This window comes from Athene noctua, chromosome 24, assembly GCF_965140245.1.
Source record: "Athene noctua chromosome 24, bAthNoc1.hap1.1, whole genome shotgun sequence".
Lineage (NCBI taxonomy): Eukaryota > Metazoa > Chordata > Aves > Strigiformes > Strigidae > Athene > Athene noctua.
In genome coordinates, this window is record NC_134060.1 from 677,259 (window position 1) to 693,689 (window position 16,431).

Here is a 16,431-nt window from a genome sequence, read left to right on the forward strand (position 1 = left end):
GGTTAACAGCGATCATGGTAATAATTAAAGGTCCGTGTTAACACCCCGTGCTGATGTGCAGGGGAAGTGCTGCTGGATCCCGGCGCTGGGCTGCCGAGCCTGTGGGTTAGCGAGGGCTCGGGGCTCGCCGCAGCTCCTCGGCCGGGCAGGGACGCGGCTCCGCAGCGAGGGCATGGGTCAAGGTGACACCCCAGCCTCCGTCCTCCCGGTCCTCCTGCAGACTGAGCCAGGGTGCTGGGAGACGGGGGTGCAGGCGACTGGGGAACGGCCACCCCTGGACTGCTGGGGCTTCTTGTATGTTCAGGCACGTGCGTTCCCTTGGATGGCCCCGGGGACGCGTGGGGGGGGGTTCAGGTGCTGCACTTCGGGTGTGAAGGGGTGTCTTACAGTAAGAGGCATTAAAACAGGGTAACACCGGCAGAAGGAAAACTTGCACGGCATGGCAGGCGCGGAGCCTTCGCTCTCCTGCGCAGGGGTCGGCGGGTACCAGTGCAAAACCCTGTTACCTGAAGGTCTGTGAACCTGGGGCCGTGCTTACGGCGCTGTTTGTGGGGGCCAGGTTTGTGCTGAGATCCCGCGGGGACCCAGCACTTCCAGTAAAACATCTGCCTGGAGCGTTCTCCAGTTGGAATGATTTTGTCCGGAGGCCACCCACGACCCTGGAGCAGGTGAGCTCCTGACTGCCCGACCACCCATCCCCGCCGCGGGGCCGGGGCCGCAGAGGCTGGGTGGGAGGATGGCGGCAGCGCTGCGGGCCTGGGAACGCCGGCGCTGCGACATGCCTGGAAACCACCCTGGAAAAAAGGCTCGTTTCAGCTGGATCAGCTCCCTGGCCCCAGTGCGGCTGCTGCGAGAGCAGCAGCACCACCCTGAGGGACACGGCAGGGAGCGAGCTGGGGTGCAGGGGCACCCGCTCCTGGGCTGCCAGGGCAGGGATGTGACCCCCTGAGCGCAGCTGAAACAAGGTGGCCACCTTGGCCACAAGGCAAAGCCGAGCATAAACCCAACTTTTCCATCGCCTGAGCTAGACCTGAGCTGGCAGAGCACCTCTGCGCCCGCACTACAGGGCCATGAAACTGCTCTGAATGCCAGAGCTGGGGGCCAGCTCAGCCCCCGGCCTGCGGGGATGGCCCTGGAGGGGGGAAGCGGGGGCCACGCAGCCGGGAGCGGCGGGGCCTGGTCGGCAGACGCACCTTCCCCGGGGCTGCGTAGGGCGACGTGTGGTCTCCCCGAGGATGGAAGTGCCCATCTTTGCCCAAGACCCTGGCACACACACTGGCAGCCTTCCAGCCGCGCCCACCACCAACCTGCCTCCGAGGATGATCCTCTGGGACTGCAGGATGTCCTTCGCTGCAAACCGCCCCAGGCGGTGCCAGGCTCCGCGGAGCTCGGAGCTGGGTCCCCCTGTCCTGGCGGTGCAGGTTGTCACCCCTCGAAAGGGCAGAACTCACACGTGCTTGTGCCGGGCTTGCAGCGACGCGGGTCTGGAGGCAGCTCAGGCTGCCTCCTCGCTGCCCCCCGCCCGCCGAGCGCCCTGTCCTGCCCCATGGCCAAAGCCCAGGCTGCTGGTTCTGTTGTGTTTCCTCGTGCCGCTGAGGTCAGTGCTGCTCCTGGCTCTGCGGGGCTCAGGTTTCCCAGGCAGTGACGTTTCGGTGGGAGAGTCTGTGCACCGGGAATCCCGGCTCACGCTTGGCAGATGCTCCCTTCGCAGAAAGTCCCAGGTGCTGTTTAGGGGCTTTGCCCCAGGTTTTGCCTCTGCAGTTGCCTGGAGAAGCTGATGAGCCCAGCAGCTTGTGCCTCGCTGGGCTCCTGGAAGCCCTGGAAATGGCTTTTTAAAAGCCTGCATTTCGAGTCAGCTGTGGGAGGTTGCTGGAAGCCTTTGTTTGGACACATTTACACTGAAACGAGGGGAATTGGGCATGGGCTGAACCTGTGCCCGCTGCGTAGGCTGAGCCCGCACAGGACCCCCGCTCCCCGCGCGCACTAACACGGTGTGTATCCGCCCTGCACGCCCGGGGATCTGCTGAGCACGTCCCTGCATGGCCATAGGGCCTTTAGGGCTGCTGAGGAGCCCTTTCGATGGAAGAGTGAGGATTTCAGTGCCCTGGTCTGCGTTGCTCTGAAATGGACTGTTTTGCAATTCCTCGTCTGAAATTTGCTTTGGCTGCTGCTGTTCTAGTGCCTTTTGTCCTCGGTTGGCATTTGCTAAGTGAGTTACTGAGCTGTAGAAGGTTTAAACCTACCTGAAGTTGTACCTCAGAGAAACGGGTTTGCTTTTCCAGTGACTGCAGCTACATCCCCCGGCAGCTTCCCGGCCTGCCGTACCGGAGCTCTGCCTGCCGGGACGACTCCAGAGCGTTTTCAGATGCTGCTCTGGCTCTGTGGAGAGCAGCACACACGGAGCCTGCAGCCGGCTTCAGGGCTTCACTGCTTCCTTCTCCTCCTGACCCTACCGCCTCTCTGCGCGAGCAAGAGGATAATGGAAATCCCCCAGTAAAAAATTTCCTGATGTTTTACAATGCTGAAGCACAAGCGCTCCTGGAGAGAGGCCTGTGGCACTGCTAATCGCAGCATTACTTGGAGCAGCTACTGTGCCGGGCGCTGCACAGGGCTGGCGGGGAGCGGGCGTGAGCGGAGCGGGGGCTGGAGCCGGCGGGGAGGTTGGGGGGCTGCTGCGGGCAGGAGCCTCTCCTCAGCGTATTCCCCATTAGCGGGTCACAGCACGGCTCCGCAGATCCGGGGAATGCAGTGCAGAAGCTGGTGGAAGGAGTCAGACCTCAACAATGCTGTGGAGAACTCTGCTGCCAGATTGGTTTTTATTATTTTATTTTTTCAGTGAAGTTTATGGGCTAGGGATTTTGCAGAACTTGGCACTCGGATATAATATCAAATGAAGACCTTCTGGTTCGGAAATTTGACTTAATGCAGCCTTCTTTTATTGCTTCAAGGATTAAGCAGAACAAAGTGGCTCTGCATGTGCATGTGCAGGGATGTTTGCTGGCTGGAGGCGCGTGAGACACCCCGTGGCAGTGGCCGTGGCCGAGCCCTGCGTGCGTGGGACCTTCCTCCGTGGAGGGTTTCACCGTGCTGCCCATGCGGCGCTAGCACGGCTCTGCCTTGCCGACAGGAAAACACCCCTCGGGAGGGCAGAGAGAGACTTTTCCGAAGAGAACAGGGGGCCCCAACCCCGCCGCCCGCGGCACCGCGCCGCCCCGCTCCCGCTGCGGGGCTGGCAGGGCAGGCAGGGAGCTCCGGCCGTGGGGGTCACCAGCGCAGGCAGGACGGCGCGGGCAGAGCAGAGACACCGGGTTTGGGGACCCGCAGCACCGTGGGCACATCTCTGTGTGCCTGTACAAATGCTGCCACGGGGCCAAACGCGCTGCTGGGGGTGCCCTGGCAGACGGGGTGTTTGGTCTGGCTGGTCCTGCAGCACCCCAGTTTGTGGGTGCTCTGCGGGGTCTCCCTGCAGCCCTCACCCGGCGCCTCCTGCCCGAGGGTTCCTGCGCCGAGGGCGCTGGTGCGGCGCAGGCGGCCGGCACTGAGCCGCTCCCCTCTTGGCCCCTCGCCTCGCTGCTGCCCGCCGAGGCCGGCGCTGGGCTCTGACCGCGTCTGGATGAGGCGCTCGCCTCCCCGGGGCTGGCTCCTGCCACCCGCGTCTCCTGGCAGGCGCTGGGGGCGAGGGAAGATTCACACCTCGGGGCCCGCTGGCTCGGCCGCCTCACGGGGCCGGGGAGCTGCACAGGCACAGCGGGGGCTCGGGGAAGGAGCCTTCGGCCAAGGGAGGATCAACGCGCCCGTCGCCCCCTCCCCGGCTGGTGACACCCCACCTGCGGAGGCTCAGCCGTGCCCAGGGGCAGCTCGGCCGCTCTCCGGGGCAGGGCCGGACTGGGGAGGGGTGGGGGGCTCCTGGTGGTGGCAGTGCCTCCGGGTGCAGGGTGCTGCGCCAGCATCGCCCCATCCTACCGCAGCTTGACCCCGGCCCCGGGGCTTGGGTGGGTGCCGGGGAGCGGTGCCACCTCCGGACGGGACGGCTGGCGGGGAGCACATCTCCTCCCGCCCCGGCGTAGCCTCCTCCGTCTCCCCGCCGGTACCCGCGGGGGGCTGTCGCCCTGCAGCCCGGCTCCGGCTGCCTCCGACCCCAGGCAGTGGCTCATGGTGCCGGGAGCGACCACCACAGACCCCACCCTCGCGCGCGGCCCTGCTCTCCTTAGCAGCTCTCATCTCCTCCTCCTCTTCCTCCTCCTGCTGCCGATACCCAGGTGCCATTATCGTTACTTGACGGGTTTGCTGAACCTTTACGCAAAGGCAGGTTGGGGAACCCGCCGGCACTGTGGGGCTGGCTGCTGCCATAAACACCCCCCGGTGCCAAACTCTGCCTGCCCGGGGCTGGGGAGAGCTGGGGGCGATTCGCCCCCCGCGCCTGAGCCTGCCGGGTGCAGGGCCGGGAGAGAAACCCAGGTGAAACCTGCAACACCAAGACTCTTCCCGCAGGCAAAGACATTCTGAATCCCGGTCTCCTTGCGTATTCACCCCCCGAACAGGCTGCCAAGGGGAAAAGCAAATTCTCTGTCCAGCTGCAGCACCTGGACACCCCCGTTCCCTGCGCCCATCGCTGCGTCCCGCCGGCGGTTCGCGGGGGTTCCTTACTGCTGCTGCTGGAATCGCGCTTTGTCCTGACTCCAGCCCTCGCACAAGCATCTGGTCCTTCTCTCCCGGGCTCAGTAAACCTTCGGAGAGGCCGTTTACATTAGCGATAGCCTGATTCCTTCAGCAAGAGGCAATATATCAGCAATTTAGTTATTGTGGATTAGGTCTCGAATATCCCAGGGATATAATGTTGGTCTTCTCACCTTGTGTGTAGGAGGACTAATGGTAAATTATCTGGATGGTTTACATTTTCTGGCTTGTATTGGAGCTCCCAAGGACCAATTTATCCTGACGGAATTGCAAACAAGGCTTACTGTCATCTCAGATGCAGGGGCCAGGTCTCTCCATAAATGAATTCAGAGCAATTCAGGTTACCCCAAATTCTTCCTGTAGATGGGATAATGGCATAAATCCTGCTAATGTTTAGACTGGAAATTGTTTGCAGCAACCTGAGCTTGACTGATGGCTGCAATAGCAGAAAGAATCATAATTTGTGTCCTGAGGTGAGGGTGGGCAGAGCTGGAAGCCCAGCACTGCCGCCGCAGCCGCTGTGCCTGCGGGGAGGTTTGGGCACACGGGGATGGTGCCTGCGACCCGCCTCGGCACCGGCCTTTCAGCACGCGCGGTGCCGGTGGCTTTTCTGGAGGCCCAGGCTCTCTCTGGGCTAGAAAGCAAGGAAACGGGGAGGAAAAAGTGTCTGGTTTGTGTTGTGGCCTCACGGTTTCCCATGGCACTTCCCTGCCCTTGCACGGAACGAGCCCTGAGAGAAGGGGAGCGTGGCAGCGGCACGAGCTTCACGCTGGCTCTTGGCACGCCGGGGCTGTGTCTGCTCCCTCCCAACATCCCGGCTGCCCTCCCCGCACCGAGGGGACTTTGCCTAAACTGTGAGTGTTGTGTAAACACGGCGGGACACGGAGCGGGTTCAGCGTGTGCTTCCTGCGCTTCACCTGCAAAGCCGTCGTAATTAAAAACGAGGGGCAGGCAGGCCGGGGCGGCGGCACCGTGCCCCCTCCGGTGCGGCTGGTGCTCAGCACTAATTTGGGGAGAGTTTGGGACACGCTGTACCGCTGCTCACACCAGCTGCCACCCCCGGGGTGCTCCGGTGCGCCGGGCTGGGCCGTGCCAGCTGTCCGGAGGGTCCCCCCTTGCCCAGCAGCCCTGTGCCGGGCTGCGGGGCCGTGTGGGACCCCCGCTCTGCACAGCTCTCCGCTCTGGTAAACACTCCCAACAGCCCAGCTTAAGCACTTGACAGTGTTTATAAAGCAGCTTGCAGCAAACAGACTTGGAAGTGCAGAACAAGTTGGTGTTTACACAAGCGACTAATTATTTATTTGAAAATCCTGTGGATGAGCTGTGGGCTGTAACGACAAGCACATGGGGAGCGCTGTGCTCCTGCCCCGGCAACGCTCGGCACAGTCGCAGCAGGGACACGGTGAAAAGTTCAAAGCCATCGGGGCGGGAGGACGACGGCAGCGCTGGGCAGTGCCCGGCGGCCCCCAGGGGCGTGAGCCAAAGCTGCCCAGGCCGGGGCACGTCTCGGCGCCGAGGCACGTGCTGCCGCGAGGCCCAGCAGTACCCGGCCGGCGGCCGCTGACTCAAGATGCCGCCAGGCCGCTGCCGCCGGCCGCCCGCTCCGCTCAGGTATTTCGCTGCCGTAGCCGTAACCACCCACAGCTGGGCTGGAGTTGGGGGGCTGCCTGGCCGGCGGCCCCTCGGCAGGTTCCCCACCCCGCGGTGGGCATGGGGCCCCCCGGGGCCGCGTCCATCCCGCGGGCTGTGGCCGGGCTTCGTTCCAGCACCGTTACCAGTGGCCATTTGGGGCATCGGCGATTGCGCAGTTATTATAAAGGGATTAAAACCATTTTCTGTTTCATTTGACTTCACAGGGTGAATGTTGTCGCCTTTATTCCCACACAATGGCAGCCGTTGGCGGGGCTTCGCTCTGCCAGCTGCGGGGAGAAGAGCGTGGTCCTGGCAGTGCCGGAGCTCGGTGCAGCCCGGAGGCCGCCCCTCCTGCTCGCAGGAAACCACCTCCTGGGCCGCTTTGCTCCGCACAGCCCTGCCTGCGCTCCCCGAGCTGGGCCGGAGCAAGGGGCTCCAGGGACAGGATGGGGCACGTGGCAGCTCCCGGGCTGGTTGTGCCCGGAGCCCCGCACTGGGCAGTTCCCCGCTGCACCGGGCTTCCCTTTGCTCTCCAACAAGTTCACGCAGAGAGATTGGTTCTGAGCCCAGTCCTGCCGGCATCGCTGTCTCGTCCTGCCCCGCATGCCGCCCAGCGCCGGCCTTCCTCTGGCGGCGGGGCCGTGCGGGGACCGGCGAGCCCGGTCCAGCGCTGCCTCGGCCTGCGCAGGCAGCGCTGACCCTTCCCTGCCACTCTGGGCGAACTGGAGCTGGGAGGTTTGGAAATTCCCTCCGAGCAGAAACGCGGCGTTTTGGGCAGCTCGCGGGACGATCCCGCCCCGTCCCCAGACAGCCCCGTCTCCAGCTGGGGACTGCAGGCTCGCTTTCTGCTTGGCTCGACTGCCAGCCCCAGAGGTGCCCACTTGATGGGAAACATCTTGTGCGCTTGGCAGCCCGCAGAGCCCATCTGCTCCTCGAGGAGGGGCGGCCGAGGGGGACTGGCACTATTTTAAACAAGTTACAGCTATAACCGTACGCAGCATCGGCAGATGGCAAAGCTGCGTTAGGCGTTTCTCTCCGTGCTAACTGTTATTAAGCAACCCAGTGACTGGTGGACGGGGTTGGAGGTTGCCCCATGCCACCCCGGGTGCCGCCGGCTGCCTGCACCCCCTGCTCAGTTTGCCCCGCGGCCTCCGCGCTCGCCCGCCGCGGTGCCGAGCCCAGCTGTTACGGGTGCCATGTCAACTGCCGAGTTAATCTGCTCTCCTCTTCCTTTGCAGTTCCTGCGAGTGCACTTGGAAACTGCAAGCAGCTAACGCTCGCTGCCAGAGCCCCCAGATGGGACTAGAGCCAAGCTCCTGCGCTCCTCACGGGGATGAAGGTAGAGCCATGTTACCTGCTACCTAAGCTGGCTGTGGCTGGTGTAGTTTGTGGATATGGTCCCGCACCAGGCTCCGCGCACAGACTCTCAGCTCTGATCCCGCCCGAGAGGTTTTAGCGGCAGCAGAGAGACCCCCGGCTGTGGAGCGGGCTCCTCCGACCACCCTGCGACAGAGGGGCTGCAGCGCTGGAGAGTTACTATGCAGCTTGGACTGTTTGTGGTGGTGGTTTTTCTAAGCTCAATGGATCTAACAGGCAGCAGCAAAGTGGTGAAGGGCAAGAGGCAAAGACGAAGTATGTATGAAACGCTTTTCTTCTCTACTTCTCCTCGTGGTGCTGTGCGGTTGGTGCAGATGGGGAATGTGTTTGCCCCACAGAGAGCAGGGCAGGGCCGGGGGTGCCCTGCGACGAGCACTGCCCCGTCCCCCCGGACCTGCCACGGCCCTGACCCGCAGGCAGCTGCCCCCAGTAACTGCCCCCAGTAACCCGCAGGCAGCGCAGGCAGGGACGGGGAGAGGCTGGCTGGGGGAGGACGGGCAGGGACCGGCCGGCCAGGGCCGCAGCCCTCGGGTAACCGCACGCGGCCGGAGGATTCCGCTCTGCGCAGCCGGACGGGGTCGGCCTCCCCGCGTCCCGCAGCGCCTCGGTGGCCGAGGCCCCTGCCCGCCTTCCCCCGCAGGCACCCAGCTGGTGTCCTGCCCTGCACCCCGCAGCCCCCCGCCATCCCCTCCTGGGAGAAGGGAGCAGGCGAAGGAGGGGACGGGAGCGTGCGGCTCCCACCCCACCGGCCTTCCCCCCGCAGCCGCCCCATCCCGCAGGACCCTCCGGCAGGCTCTGCCCCGGGCAGCTGCTGCGGGGTGCTGGGCCACGAGGCGACCGAAGTGCTCAGGGCTTTAATTATCCCCCCAGCCCCGATGGTCCCCGGCCGCTCCCTGCTCAGGGCACACGCAGGGCAACCGGGCTGAGCCGGCCCAAGAGCCGCCGCATGGGTTTGCCCTCGTTTGTGTAAGCTAGTTTTAGAACTGTTTTACATTAAAACGGTTTTAAATTAAATTATATAAAAATTATTTTATATTAAAATTGGCACTGCCAAGCTCTGTGAGAACAAGGAAAACTTGATGTCATGGCTAATGCTATAAAGTGCAACTTCCAGCCAGGGCCCAGGTTACACCTTTGCCAGAGAGACAGAGCTTGGCACCGCGGCCCAGCGCTGCCGGAGGGATGCAGCCGGATCCCGCGGGCATCCCCGCGTACGGGGGATCCCAGTCCAGACCCCGCAAACCCTCCTGGCAGCCGGGCACTGAGGGTCTGCGGGGCAGGGGACCCCTCTGCTTCTGTTTCATTTTCCGCCGCTGCGGCAGCGCCCGCGGAGCCACCGACAGGGCTGGGACAGGCAGCCGGGGAGCTGCCGGGCTCTCGGGTCACTGCGGGGGGAACGTTTTCTTACCTCTGGGTCTGGCATGTGAACACTGTGGTGCTCTGTGCTTGCTTTTGAAGTGTAGTAAACACAGTATTTGAAAGAATACATTTTTTAAATACACAACTTTTCTATAAACAAGGACACTGCTTGCATAATAAACTAATAAAAATAACCTGCATTCTAGCCTGCAAAGAATGCTATTGGTTTCAAAACAAGCAGCATTTTATATGATAATTAAAAGCAGAAAACTCTCAAGACATGGGATTGAGTATTTTTCTTGGACTGAATTTAGGAGCTGAGAACACATCTCTATTTTGGGGGCAGTGAAATCTCCTGCACTGCCAGATATCTTTAACATAAGCGGGGTCAGAGCACGATCTAGCCTGGGACGCAGCCTGGCTCGAGGCGCAGCACAGGATTAGTCAGGTTTTGCTCCGGCACCGTGCAGCTCTGGCCCCGCACTGTGCCCGCAGCTCGGCGGGGCGGCACCGCCAGCGCCAGGAGGGGACACAGCGGGGCCGCGCTGGCCCAACTGGGCCCCGGTCCCTCGTGGGTGTCTGCCCAGTGCCGACGGACGGGGCAGGGGGGCCGGGGGGTGCTGGGGAGACGGGGCTGGGACTGGGTGCGGGGTTGGCGGGGGCTGCGCCATCAGGCACAGGGCCACGACGCCCGCCGGAGCGGTGCTGGGAGCCGCCCCAGCGCGTCAGCTGGCCCCTGCCCGTCCTGCCCGTGCTGCCGGTGTCTGGGGCCGGAGCTGGGGCTGGCGGAGCCCCACCACACACCCCAGCACTGACCGGTGCCTCTCTCCTGCCCTTCCAGTCAGCACCGAGCTGAGTCAGGGCTGTGCCAGAGGCTGCGACCTGTGCTCCGAGTTCAACGGGTGCCTGAGATGTTCCCCCAAACTCTTCATCCTTCTGGAGAGGAATGATATCCGGCAAATCGGGATCTGCCTTCCATCTTGTCCACTGGGATACTTCGGCCTTCGCAATACAGACATGAACAAGTGCATCAGTGAGTCCGGGGCAGGAGGGAGCGGGAGAAGCGCGGGAGGGCGGCGGCGCTTGGCAGGGGATGGTGCTGCTCCGGTTGGGCGAGAGGAGCTGCTGTGGCTGCAGCGAGGGGAGGCGGCAGAGCTGAGCAGAGCAGCGACCTACCCAGGGAGTAACCCCGCAGTTTATGCTGCTGGTAGCTAACGCCCCTCGAGCACCCAGGCCGAGACGCTCCCTCCCTTGGAACAGCCACTAGATACTGCCCCAACTGCCCTGAGAGGGCGGGTAAGCATCCAGTGCCCCCACACCAGCCCTTCCAGGCCGGTTTTCACTTGAGTTTTGGCCTTCCCGGTCTCTGAGAGCCTCTGCGGGTCTCTCGGTGCTGCGGGCAGGTGGTGGTAATGGACCAGTGGTCCTCCAGAGCAGAGGGCCGCCAGCAAAGCCCCGAGGGCTGGGTTACCCCGTCGCTGCACGCTCGGGGCCGCGTAGCTTCGCTGTGGATGTGGCATCTTGCGGGATGTTTGGGAAGCTGTTACCTGGGCTGCCAGGCTGGGAGGGAGGAGGGGAAGGGACATCCTTTCGGCTTTTGAGGCACTGCTCACCCAAGTGCCTTTTCTGCTCTCCTCTGCCCGCTCTCGGTAGCCAAGCAGCTCTCTGAACGAGGTCCTTGGCCTGGGGCTGCCTCTTTCAGCCAGAGCACCAGAGAGAAGCTGGACATGGAAAAATGTGATCACTTCCCTGGCAGTTTCATGCAAACCACCCCCATGGCCAGATTTCTGTCTAACCCCGTTTCTTTGCAGCCCGTACTGTAGCTGCATACGGGACTTTATTCCTTCACTGTCCCACTTTGGCTCCTGACGCTCCAGCCGAGCACCAGCCCAAACCTTTCGCACCCTGCCTGACTTGGACCTGTGAGAGCTGCAGCACAGCGGCTCTGTCCTGTACCAGGGAACGGTGCAAAGAAATCTGACTCCTGTCCAGCTGAGTAGCACCCCCAGGCCGGGCAGAACAGTCAGAGACTTGCCCTGGCTGTTGGCAGAGCCCTTGGAGCCAGGCGTGAGCTTCTATCAGCAGAGAGGCGCTTCCTGAGCCCTCTGCTCGCATCAGACTACATGACGGCTTTGTGTTGTTTGTTTGTTTTTTTTTTTCCCCCAGAATGCAAAATTGAGAACTGTGAGTCCTGTTTCAGTCGAAACTTTTGCACAAAATGTAAGGAAGGTTTGTATTTGCACAAAGGGAGATGTTACGTCACATGCCCCGAAGGCTACTCTGCTGCCAACGGCACCATGGAGTGCAGCAGTCCTGGTAAGCGGCACCTTCCCCGCAGCTTTGTGTGCGTCTGTCGGGTCCGGGCGCCCGTATTGCTGCAGTTCTGTTTAGAGGGAAAAACAAACCCCCCGGAGGTGATGGCTCATCGTACCCGTGTCGAGCGGGTGATGGTGCAGGGCAGACCCAGCCCTTCAGAGGGCAGAGCCCTCTGGAAACCAGCCCAGACGGGGAGCAGCACCCCAGCGCTGCTGCTGCACGTTCGCGAAGTGTGAGTCAGCGAGCGGCACGGCGAGGAAGGGGGTGCCTTGGAAACTGGGGGAGCTGCTGGGGAAACGCAGGCGCCCTTCGAGCCTAAAGTTGGGGAGAGGTGCGGTGGTGTGCAAGGGCTCCAGGAAGTCCTGAGGCAGCAAAGAGAAACGAGAGTTACTGCTGGCCTCTCTTGTTATCTGGCAGCACAATGTGAAATGAGTGAGTGGGGGCCCTGGGGGCCCTGCTCCAAGAAGAGGAAGCTCTGTGGCTTCAAGAAGGGCAACGAAGACCGAACGCGGCGGATTCTGCAGGCTCCCTCCGGAGACGTGTCCCTGTGCCCTCCCACCACAGAGGTGCGGCGATGCACCGTGCAGAAGAACCAGTGCCCTGAAGGTGAGCAGACCCGCAGTATCTCGCCCCCCAGCCCCCTTTATTTGCCAGGCACGAGCCTTCAGCCAAGTGTCCGGTGCCACAAACGCGCTGCACATCTCACCAGCCCTCCGCGGCGCGGGGAGCGCGACGTGACGGCAGCTGGAAAGACCCCTGGGGGGAAGCAGCACATCCCCCGAGGCGGGGGGGGATGCTCCCCACAGCTTCCCGAGAGTCCCACCGGCTTTCAGGCGTTTTAGCTTCTCTGGCCAGAGAGCTCCGAGCAGCCGACGGTGCACGCCCGTGCGCTGCGGCGGTGGGACTCAGCTTCGCCTCTACCAGAGTGCCTAGGTCTGTGATTTTCCCAGGAATTAGAGTGTCTTCAGGATGAATGGTGGTTTGGTCATCCCCTGACGGGCTGGACGAGGATTGCAGCTGGGTTGAGTGTTTTGAGGGAAACCGGTTCTGAGCGGTGACTAAGAGCGCGGGGATGAATCGGCCGGGCAGGGGGAGGCAGACAGGGCTGGCCTGTTCCTCCGATGCGCACACCAGCCTGCGTTAGCTCAGGGGCCTGGTATGCAGCCGCCGAGAAATGCAGGTGTTAACACTTCTGCTGGAGACCGGCAGCGGCAAAGATAAATCCAGCTCTGAGCCTTCTTCCCTGTTTATATTTAGGCAACAGCTCCCAGCGCGAAGCCCGGCCCGGCAGCCAGGGCAGCTCTCGGGCCACCCCGGGGAGCAGCGGGCCACGGGCCAGCTCGCTCTGCTGGAGAGCCTCACAGTGCCCCTTTGCTTTGCTGCAGGGAAAAAGAAGAAAAAAGAAGAGCAAGGAAAGCAAGACAATGCGAATGGGAACAGAAATCAGAAGGACACCAAAGACGCTAAGTCTGGCACCAAGAAGAGGAAGAGCAAACAGAGAGGGGCCGCGGTCCCCGCGACGTCCGCTAGCCCTGCCCAGTAGCTGCCCCTTTACGTCACCTGAAGGCAAGACTTCATTGCTGCTATGTATATGAAAGCTTTATTGAACCAGAGCACTGCTACACAACACGTACACATGTCCAGAAAGACAGATATATACTCCCAGACCGACCCACAGACCCGACAGAAACCACATAGACGATATTTAAGGAGGCTGCACACACACGCACCGCCCAGGATCGCAGAAGGACGCTGCCAGAAGAGGAGCGGGGGCGCAGACGGAGGGGACCCCACCTCCCCAGGGCTCCGCGGGGGACCCTGCGGGGAGGAGAGGGGGAGGATGAGTCAGCAAAGGACCCAGACATGAGACTTCATGACCAAAGGCCTCAACTTGAGACCGGGCGCGTGGCCCCAGCGCAGCACAGCTGCGGCCAGAGGGACGAGACCGGACCCGCACGGCCGCTTGCCCCAACCTGGGACCCGGACTCACACAAAGGCAGTGGCCTCTTTCTCTTCCCCCCACCCTTTATTTTGTGTTTTAAGCTGTATGACTTTATCATTGCGAATACATGTTAAACGTTTGTGGTAAGAGGTCAGTGGTATCTGCCCTGAATCTGCTTCAAAGAGTTATTTCAAATTAAAAAACAAAAAACAAAATGACAACCAGCTTCCTGAGTGTGTGGTTCATGCCTTGGCCCCTATGGAGGCTGGTGTCCCACAGGACAGAGACTCACTTGTGGAAGGGAAACTCACCAAAGCTTTAAGAAAATCCCAGAACACGTTACCAGCTGCACTGCAGCCACAGATCAGCTGTCCTGCGCTCGCAGGACCCCAGCTGTGCTCTGCGGAGCCCCCGAGGAATTTCCCACTGAAGGATCCGGTTAACATGCAGCAGACTGAGCAAATGAGAGGTTACAACAAACCGCAGGTTGCCGAAACGTTGTGACTCCGCTCGTACAGTCACAGCTGCAGGACTCCGTCCCGGGCCAGGGACACGCTCGTCCGTCCGCCCGGACGCTGCCCAGGCGCGTAGCAGGAGGGAAGGCAGGCGGGAGGGGGAAAGCACAGTTCGGGCTCTGCAGAAGAGAAGCAAACTTTAAAGTTTGGTAGAAACTACTGGTCTGCATGGCACCGACTGGAATTCCCCGGATTCAGCACGAGCCGACACCTGGGCAGAGGGACCGGGACAAGGACCGTGCGGGACGAGGACCCGGGGAGACCCCCGCGGGGTCTCTGCACGGAGAGCTTTGCCCTCGGCAGCGGCACGAGGCGGCACGCCGCTCGGTGTCCTTTACGTTGTAAAATGTGCCTCCTCGCTATAAGTACGTGCAGACATTTAATTCCTCTAGAGTCCAGCAGAAGCCCCCTGGTCCTGAGGGCCGGGGCCGGGGAGGTGCCGCGGCTCCCGAGACGCGCCCGGGGCGGATCAGCGACGCGCTGCTGAAGCTCGCGGCTGCCCTGGTAAGGTGGTGGGCAGAGACAGACCCACCCCGGAGCTAAACCTGGCGAATACGGTCCCCGCTGCGCTCGCTTTGGTTCCACCTTCCGTGCTCGTGGTTTTGGGGGTCAGAGCGAGCCAGCCAGCGCGCGGGGACACACGGCAGCGCCCCCGGCCCGCGCCCGGCACCCCTGGGCCTCTCCCGCGAAGCGCCGGCGGCTCGTGGCACCCGCCCAGGACTCGGCTCCGCAGAGGAGACCTAAACCCCCCCTTGGCCCAGCGCGGGGTGCGGGAGCTGCGCGGTTGGGCCAGCTCGGGGCTGTACCGCGCTCCCCGTGACTGCTCTGCTGGCAGCAAAACCTCTCAGCCCATCATCCACTTTGTGTTTAAGTAAACAAGAAGCCGTTACATCTTTTAAAGGGGATTCCATTTCAGCACAATGATAAACGACCAGCATACCAAGCAAGAGAGAGAAAGAGGTTCTTAAAAGTCATCCTTCGAGTTGTTTATGGATCATGTTCAGACGATTCCTGAAAGCCTCCCAGCTGAAAGATCCGATCTCACTTTATTTTCCAGCCCCAGCTAGTCTGTGAGATAAGCACGTTGTTTGTGCCATGGCCTTGCATGTAAGCAGAACCGTCCTTCCCTTCCGCTTTTTAGCAGCAATAACCAGTAACCCTTTCGTGAACCTCAGCTTGCTCATTCATAAACGACTCCTTCCTCCCTCCTGCTGCAGTATCTCCATCCAGTTCTCAACGAGGATTAGAGAAGAGAGAGAGTGCGTTAGTAAGGTTTGCTACCCGGAGGCTCTGTTAACCGACTGGATTCCCTAGAGTAACTCATGGCAATATTAGCACAACTATCTCAAAACTCAACCGCGTATAATAAATCAACACAACCTATTTTATAGAGCTCTCTTAGAGTTTTTTTAGAAAAACGGACAAACTTCTTTCTGTTGTAGCTTTTTCCCTTCTTTCTTCCTTTTTCATAGCAGAACGAGAAGAAAAAGGGAGAAAGGCAAAGGCAAGTTTAAAATGCATGTTAAGAAAATCCAAGATTTTTTGGTATGGGTGATTTTAAAATTAAATTGTTTTAGAAAATTAGGAGGAAAATATAATTTAAAAAAAATCCAATTTCTTTTCTTCTTTTAATCAGCTCGAGAACTGTGCCTGTTCCCACTTCCAGAGAGCTGGTTCACGTATGAATTTAGAAACATTTTGCCTTTGCCCAACGTGATTTGCATGCTGAGCTCAACAGTCCAGGCCGGAGATTTCCTTAGATAGGTTGATGTCGTCTTAACTCACGTGCAGGTGAACGCTCTCTTCCAGCCCCCCCAGTAAAACCTGTCGGGGCGTTCACTCCATGGCACCACTGTAAAATACGCTTCTTTAAACAAATAAATAAACAAATAAATGGGTTTGCTCAACACGCTCTGTCTGCTTTATTCACCGGAACTGCAGTCAAGTCCCAACTGACCCAAAGGGTCTGGAACCCGCGAGCCCCTCCCCAGGACCCGGCCCCCGCCCGGGAACCGCCGCGGGCGCATCCAGGCGCTGTGCTCAACCCCCCAGCTGCTGGACGGACGGACAGACAGACCCACCCCCGGACGAACTGTACTCAAAAGCTGCAGGATAGCTTCCAGGCAGCTCATTCAGCTTTGGGGCGATTCACCCCACGGAATGGGGAACAAAGGGCGAGGCATCGTGTGTTCACAGCGCAGAGTCCTCGGTTTGGAACGGTTGAATTTCAGTCTCATTTGCTGAGATTCAGGAGCTAAAGCAGAGAAATTTCACCAAACACAGGTCGGTTGTAGGATGTTCTCACCCTCTCTGTGTAATATAAATCTGTATTTTTCACCAGGCGCAGCCAAGTTCAATGCGTGCACGCGTACTCCTCAAACAATAATTTACTAGCTTTCTGCCCCCATGGAGAGGGAGGCAATGTATATGCCTTTTAGCTCGTGTTTATGTTAAAATGATTTCTCACTCAGAAGAAATCTTCGCTTTGATTAAAGGAAATAGAGTAGGGTGGTGAAACGGGTTATCCCTAATTACTGTTATTTGTAATCCATTGTCTGAGAACACTAAAGGGGATATTTTATATATATTTACAGATTTTTATTAAGTCAGTAG

General features: G+C 60.5%; 1 protein-coding gene across 4 annotated transcripts in view; it reads left to right on the plus strand.

Annotated features, from left to right (window-relative positions):
* Positions 1 to 15,805, plus strand: part of RSPO1 (R-spondin 1) — a 29,177-nt gene extending 13,372 nt beyond the window's left edge. For all 4 annotated transcript variants that reach the window (XM_074926245.1, XM_074926242.1, XM_074926244.1 and 1 more), the window contains 5 exons: positions 7,548 to 7,941; positions 9,887 to 10,078; positions 11,212 to 11,361; positions 11,779 to 11,967; positions 12,747 to 15,805. In XM_074926245.1, coding sequence (XP_074782346.1) covers positions 7,848 to 7,941; positions 9,887 to 10,078; positions 11,212 to 11,361; positions 11,779 to 11,967; positions 12,747 to 12,904 — 783 coding nt within the window. In that variant the 5' untranslated portion in view covers positions 7,548 to 7,847 and the 3' untranslated portion in view covers positions 12,905 to 15,805. The remainder of the gene's footprint in view (positions 1 to 7,547; positions 7,942 to 9,886; positions 10,079 to 11,211; positions 11,362 to 11,778; positions 11,968 to 12,746) is intronic.
* The last annotated feature ends 626 nt before the right edge of the window (positions 15,806 to 16,431 follow it).